General features: G+C 45.2%; 1 protein-coding gene across 1 annotated transcript in view; it reads left to right on the forward strand.

Moving 5' to 3' along the window:
- Nucleotides 1-6,832, forward strand: part of LOC128703847 (uncharacterized) — a 231,110-nt gene extending 224,278 nt beyond the window's left edge. Inside the window, exon 6 of the mRNA XM_070103774.1 lies at nt 2,261-6,832. Within this exon, the coding sequence (XP_069959875.1) occupies nt 2,261-4,678 (2,418 nt within the window). The 3' untranslated portion in view covers nt 4,679-6,832. The remainder of the gene's footprint in view (nt 1-2,260) is intronic.
- The last annotated feature ends 1,201 nt before the right edge of the window (nt 6,833-8,033 follow it).

The following is an 8,033-nucleotide window of genomic DNA, read 5'->3' on the forward strand; positions in this document are numbered from 1 at the left end:
TACTCACCTATTTGTACTCACCTATCTGTGGTTGCAGATTCATAGCTCCTGGCCCCGCCTCTTTACTGTACTCACCTATTTGTGGTTGCAGGGGTCGAGTCATAGCTCCTGGCCCCGCCTCTTCACTGACTGCTACTAGGTCCTCTCTCTCCCTGCTCCATGAGCTTTATCATACCTCGCCTTAAAACTATGTATGGTTCCCGCCTCCACTACTTCACTTTCTAGGCTATTCCACGGCTTGACTACTCTATGACTGAAGAAATACTTCCTAACATCCCTTTGATTCATCTGAGTCTTTAACTTCCAATCGTGACCTCTTGTGTCTGTGTCCCATCTCTGGAACATCCCGTCTTTGTCCACCTCGTCTATTCCGTGCAGTATTTTATATGTCGTTATCATGTCTCCCCTGACCCTCCTGGCCTCCAGTGTCGTCAGGCCGATTTCCCTCAACCTTTCTTCGTAGGACAATCCCCGTAGCTCTGCAACTAGCCTTGTTGCAAACCTTTGTACTTTCTCTAACTTCTTGACGTGCTTGACCAGGTGTGAGTTGCAAACTGGTGCTGCATACTCCAGTATGGGCCTGACGTACACAGTGTACAGTGTCTTGAACGATTCTTAGTTGATGTGTGCCTCCGAAGACGTGCTCGGTGCTATGGTCTCACCACAAGATCTTTCTCCTTGAGTGAGGTTTGCAGTCTTTGTCCATCTAGCTTATACTCTGTCTGCGGTCTTCTTTGCCCTTCCCCAATCTTCAGGACTTTGCATTTGGCAGGGTTAAATTCGAAAAGCCAGTTTCTGGACCACGTGTCCAGTCTGTCCAGGTCTCTTCTCATCAACTTCACATCATCTGCGAACAGGGACACTTCAGAGTCTATCTCTTCCATCATGTCATTCACATATATCAAAAATAGCACTGGTCCTAGAACTGACCCCTGTGGGACCCCGCTCGTCACAGGCGCCCGCTGTGATACCTCTTCACGTACCATGACTCGTTGTTGCTTCCCTGTCCGGTATTCTCTGATCCATTGCAGTGCCCTCCTTGTTATACGCGCCTGATCCTCTATCTTCTACACTAATCTCTTGTGAGGAACTGTGTGAAAGGCCTTCCTGCAGTCCAGGAAAATGCAATCCACCTCTCTCTATCTCTCGTATCTTACCTCTGTTACCTTGTCATAAAATTCCAGAAGGTTTGTGACACAGGATTTGCCTTCCATGAATCCATGCTGGTTGTCATTCATAATCCTGTTCCATTCCAGGTGTTCTACCACTTTCCTCCTGATAATCTTCTCCATGACTTTGCATTCTATACACGTCAGAGGCACTGGTCTGTAGTTTAGTGCCTCATTTCTGTCTCCTTTTTTAAAAATGGGGACTACATTTGCCGTCTTCCATACCTCAGGTAGTTGCCCAGTTTCAAGGGATGTATTGAAGATTGTGGTTAGTGGCACGCACATATTCTCTGCTCCTTCTCTAAGGACCCACAGGGAGATGTCCGGTTCCATCGCCTTTGAGGTATCAAGGTCACTTAGCAGCTTCTGCACATCCTCCTCCGTTGTTCGTATGTCATCCAACACTTGTTGGTATATTCCCTGTTGATGTTCCCTTCTGTGCTGTCTTCCCAGAGCCCTTCCTGTCTCTACTGTAAAAACTTCCTTAAATCTCCTATTTAGCTCCTCACATACCTCCTGATAATTTCTTGTGAGTTCCCCACCTTCTGTCCTCAGTCTGATCATCTGGTCTTCGACTGTTGTCTTCCTCCTGATGTGGCTATACAGCAGTTTCGTGTGTGTGTGTGTGTGTGTGTGTATCTGTGTGTGTGTGTATCTGTGTGTGTGTGTGTGTGTACTCACCTAGTTGAGGTTGCAGGGGTCGAGTCCTAGCTCCTGGCCCCGCCTCTTCACTGGTCACTACTGGAGCACTCTCCCGGAACCGTGAGCTTTATCATACCTCTGCTTAAAGCTAAGCTATGTAGGGATCCTGCCTCCCCTACATCGCTTCCCAAACTATTCCACTTCCTGACTATTCTGTGACTGAAGAAACACTTCCTAACATCCCTGTGATTCATCTGTGTGTGTGTGTGTGTGTGTGTGTGTGTGTGTGTGTGTGTGTGTGTGTGTGTGTGTGTGTGTGTGTGTATGTGTGTGTGTGTGTGTGTGTGCACCTTAGAATAAATTCAACTCTAGTAAAATTCCACTTTTACTATATACAAATTCTTTACTTGAGTACATTGTAATAATTTATGTGTTACATCTTCCCACAGATGAAGCCTACCCTCGTGATCCCCTTCACGGAGCTTCCCACCAACTATCCAGAAAAAGAATGGTTTCAGCCCAAGAAGCATAAAAGCCAGGGAGAGTACTACCCAGGAAAACACCCCGATGACCAGGATTTACAGCCCTCACCCACACACCCACCCACGCCCCCACCCACTCCCCAAGTTACTGCTGGAACCCCCATCAGCATCGTTATTCTGGTTGGCATCGCCATCCTCTTCATCAACTGTTGCGCTATGGGTGGCGTGTATTATCAAAGGGACAAAATCAGACACCAGTCTAGATTACTAAAGAAAAATCTTCGGCCTCGTAAAGCTGATGATTCTGAGGAAAGAGTGTCGGAAACCGCTGCATCAAGTGTTTCAAAGATCAAATCACACAGGAAGAAAGGCAGCAGAAGTGACTATGAATTGAGCGATGAAATACATTCTGATACTGTGTCTCGAGCCTCTGCTGTGTCCAGAGAGGCGACACTGAAAAGAAAACACTCTCAGGCATCACACGACTCAGTCTCTAAGCAAGAGACTCCAAAAGGCTCTCTTAAAAGCAGCAAAAGTCCCAAGAGTGGTCACAGAAGAAACAAGAGTGAGACCTCAATATATAGCGAAATTGGGAAGACGGCTGAGGTTGACATTCACGCTGAGGCAACTGGAGCCTCACGCTCTCCACACCGTAAGAACCCCACCGTCAAGTTTATCACAATGAGTGCAAACCTTCCCCCTAAAGCTCTGACCAAGAGTACCACTTCCATTTCATCTAAAGCGTCAATCAAGAGCAACACTTCTCATGCGTCTGTGAAGAGCACTGCTTCCCGTTCCTCGGTCAAAAGCACATCATCAGAAAATCGCCTTAAAAAGAACGCGAGTTGCCAAAGTTTACCCACAGCAGAATACACTTGGGGTATAACTCCAGAGATGACAATGTCAGAGAGAGATGACCCTGATGGACGAGACGATCAGCGAGGTCCTGCTGACAGACAGCAAACTTTTGCAGCCTTGCAAAAATTCAATTATCCAAAAGTGTTGCCCCAGCCACGCGAAGGCATCCATGCTGCTACCTTGCCAAAGATGCGGCCACCTCCCCCACCCCGATCGACCTCCCTTACGGCCCGGGATATTCAAGAATTTGAGAACAGAATTCGCGTTGTTTACCGTAAAAAGAGAATCCCACGAAGAGATGTTTCTACAGACTCATGTGATCTTAGTGCAGTAGATAACATTTACCTGATCGGGGCAGATGCAGTGCCCCCTAGTTCCATGTATGGAGCTCCTGCTGCCACAGCAACGGTAAGCAGATCAAGGCCTCGTAAGAATGACGGAGCTACTGATTATGGACATACCGGCACCTCTGCCGAATTCGTTCGCTCGGGTCCTTTAGGTGAGTATGGACGATCAGCTATCGCAGCTGATTATGGGACATCTGTAGGTGCAGTGGACTATGGTTGTCAGGGGGTCGGCCCATTATATGGTGGGTACGCAACCTACGAGCCAACATACGCGTACAAGGATAATAATGTTCTCTCTTCTCCAAAGACTCCTACTTCCCCACAGCCTGGAGAACAGACCAAATCCTTTGGGTCTTATGGCGAGCCTCGTGTGCCTCGTGGACCACTTGCTACCTTCGGCAAGACAAGTAATCATTCTCCAGGAGATGGGGCGGCTAAACCAGAGCAAGGGCGCTCACGCCCAACTTACGAGAGTACTGCTACGTATACACCAGTGCCAAACAGTGCAGCAGTAGTCACGGCTGCTGCACAGACTGCTTTGGCTACTGCTACAGCCCCAGCTTTTGTTGGTGCATCCAATAGCACCAGATCTGCGCCTCGAAGTCCTGTCTCTCCTGCGCCAGCGCCCGCTGCCACACACACAGTGGCTGTAAGACAGCAGTACTCCACCACCTCTGGCTCTGATACAGGTACAGTTTATGAACAGAGCGAGAACACTGGAACGATAAAACGCAAGAAATCAATAAAAAAAGACAGTGTAACCAAACCAGTAGTCGCTCAAGACCCAGAGAAATCATACGATAAGCCCCTGAAAGGCGTGTTGAAGCAGACTTCCGCCTACGACAAACCCAAACCACTAATGGCAAAAGCACCGGGTGCGTCTCCAAGCCCCTCCGCGTCCAGCCTCAGCAGCAGCGGCACCAGCATAGAAGTTGGCAGTAGTGCCAGTGAAGCACCACACAGTCCCATCCTGAAGACCCAAGAACCCCACCAAAAGACCCAGGAGTACCTCCAAAAGACCCATGACGACCTCCAAAAGAATCATGAACCCTTGCAAAAGACCCTCCAAAAGACATCCTCTATGAAAAAGGGGACCCGAGTGGCCACTCCAGGCATCAGACGCAAGAATAAAAGTGACAACCAGACCAGCAAACCCATGCAGACAGACTCAACGAACTGAGCACTGTAGACACTCGCCGAAATGGGCACTCTACTATCTCAAGAACCTTCCTTGTTGATCCCGGGTTTCGCTCGGGAATTGTGTTTGTGCAGTCGTAAACGTTGTTCAGGTTCGTAACAATAAGTAGACTCTTCTGTTTGAGTTCCTTCTTAATATTAGAAGGAAAAAGAAAAAGACTCAGGATTTTGGTATATTTAAGGTTCCCAGGTTCTCATATTCCAAGTTAATTACTGAGGCGAGGAATAGAAATCAGGGTCTCATAAGTGTTGGTCCATCTGGTGGTGGTTTCCACTGGTGGTAGTATTTTGTTTGTCGGGTAAAATAAGATTTCATTCTTGATGACCAGCTCAGTGGAGCTTTTCAACATTTGACCGAAGCTTTCCACCGCCTACTGTCCAATTAGTAAAAAAAAATCATAAAACAAGATGTGATATTTACATTTCACTACACAGTTTATAAAGCTGTGGATCACTTTTTCGTGTCCCAGAATCACAATTTTCACCTACCCAGCCCATTTATACCTCGTGTTAGAGGCCCCGCTGACCCCATAATAAACCTTACCTCAACGGGGACCGACAGTCCAAGCAACAGATTTCAGTACCTTGGGAGTCCGCCTAACATAGTGCGTCTCATCCATTTGTGTTGTCGAAGTGGATGAGGGAAATTGTTCCTAGATCACGTCTATTTTTTACTCATAAAAGATTGTTTTATATTCATTCATACATGCCCATGACATTTTTGTATACTATAGACTCTTCTCCTGTCCAGGGATGGTATCATTCTCCATGATAATGATGCACCTCACTGTTAATTTGTGAGTAGCTCTTTCTATTTCTAGAAGGATTTTCGTAGCTGACAAGTGTTTATGATAATTCTGTTAGCAGCAAACGATATTTTAATAATTCACACGTCAGGAACATTGTTAATGTATAAGATATAACAAAATGTAACGCTTATATCAAATAATTTTCATAACTGAAGAAAAAATCCAAACACAGTTTATTGAAACCATACACGGGTGGGGTTAGAACCCGCCATCAGTCATAAAACTCCAGACCGACGCGCTGGCCACTGGGCCAGCTAGCTTCAATAAGATTCATCCAACTAGGTATGTTTCTACACCATAGGAAGGTTAGCATAGGCACCACTATGACGACAAATGCAAGTTTTTACAGACGAATCTCTTCTAGCATGGCCGTTCGTCACTGCCACGCTAGCGGGAGACTCGTCTGTAAAAATCTTGCATTTGTTGTCACAGTGGTGCCTATGCTAACGTTCCTATGGTGGGTAAATATACCTAGTTTGATGACTCTTTTTGTGGCTAGCTGGCCCAGTGGTTAACGCTTCGGTCTGGAGTTTAATGACTCTGATGGCGGGTTCTAACCCCGCCCATGGTATGGTTTGTTTGCAATCGTGTCATTACGATTTCGTGAGACAGTTTATTTTTATCATGTTACATTTATTGTTTTACGATTGTAATTTTGTTTTTTACATTGAAATAGAATGTATTGCCAATACCACTCTTTCCTTCCCGTATATTACTTTGACAGAAAAATCTCAGACGAGATGCAAGTGGCAGACGAGATGCAAGTGAAGAAAAGATAGAGGAGGGTGCACGTCACGCTGATATTGAGACAACGTCTTTCTCTCTGTAGAACTCTCTCAAATTATGTGATAGCTTGAAACTCTTGAGTAACGTGACTTGGTAAGTCTCTACAGAGTGAAACTTTGTTCCAATAAAAGCCTTTCTTGCACCCTGCCTTTTTACTCACAATGTCACTCAATCATCCACCATGAGGATATAATGTGATTCGGCATCGACCTCTTCCTCCCTCGTTTCTTCTTCCCATGGATGTCGTTAGGTGGGGGACAGGATAAATGCCTGCTTCCCTATTTTTTGAAGTGGGAGAAACATCATATAAAATCCTCAACCCCTCCCCCCCCCACCACTTTTTAAGAAGTAGCAGACTACAATTAAAACCAAATTAAAAAAAAATCTTGAATAGATTTCGAGTATCAGACTTTAAGTACATAAATATATATAATCCTAAGCATGATTAAGAAAAATAATGACTACAGCTGAAGCCTTGGCTTCATTAATTCAAAGACAAATTGCAATAGTACTTTTATATAAAATAAATTTCATTAAAAACCCTTTAAACCTATTTCTTTTGTTTTAAACCTACATTGAAAGCACTATATGTATACATATATATATATATATATATATATATATATATATATATATATATATATATATATATATATATATATATATATATATATGTATACATATATATATATATATATATATATATATATATATATATATTACTTATTTATGTGTGTATGAGTGTGGTTGCCGGGGTCGAGACTCAGCTCCTGGCCCCGCCTCTTCCCTGAGTGCTACTAGGTCATCTCTCTCCCTGCTCCATGAGTTTTATCATACCTCATCTTAAAGCTATGTATGGTTCCTGCCTCCACTGCCTCACTTGCTAGGCTATTCCACTGCCTGACTACTCTATGACTGAAGAAATACTTCCTAACATCCCTTCGACTCATCTGGGTCTTCAACTTCCAATTGTGACCCCTTGTTTCTGTGTCCCATCTCTGGAACATCCTGTCTGTCCACCTTGTCTATTCCACAAAGTATTTTGTATGTCGTTATCATGTCTCCCCTGACCCTCCTGTCCTCCAGTGTCGCCAGTCCGTGTGTGTGTGTATACTCGCCTAGTTATGTTTGCAGGGGTCGAGTTATAGTTCCTGGCTCCGCCTCTTCACTGGCCGCTACTGGGTCACTCTCCCTGCACCATGAGCTTCGTCATACCTCTTCTAAAAGCTATGAATGGATCCATGAAAACACTAACTGGCATCGTACCCGGATGGAAGCTGGCTGTGTTATGTGTGGCATTGAGCGCTACACCCGGCTGAGTCCTACACACATTTAGCCTCAGTGTATCTGGCGACGTATGAGGTGGGTTGTGCATATCAATGTAACAACACCCGCGCTTTAGGACGCCTATTGATCTCTCATAATATGTCATCATGCATCATAAGGAGAAATTTTCCCGCAACATTGACAAGAAGCTGAGAAAGCGTTTGGAAGCAAAGAATGAAGCCAAAAATGCAAGCAGAGGAAGTGTGTGGCAACAGTGAGTCTGGTGACGCACCAGCTGACTCAGGCCGCGTCAAAGATAAGAAATAAGATTTCGTTCGGATTTTTAACCCCGGAGGGTTAACCACCCAGGATAACCCAAGAAAGTCAGTGCGTCATCGAGGACTGTCTAACTTATTTCCATTGGGGTCCTTAATCTTGTCCCCCAGGATGCGACCCACACCAGTCGACTAACACCCA

The sequence above is a fragment of the Cherax quadricarinatus genome, chromosome 87, assembly GCF_038502225.1.
Source record: "Cherax quadricarinatus isolate ZL_2023a chromosome 87, ASM3850222v1, whole genome shotgun sequence".
Classification (NCBI taxonomy): Eukaryota; Metazoa; Arthropoda; class Malacostraca; order Decapoda; family Parastacidae; genus Cherax; species Cherax quadricarinatus.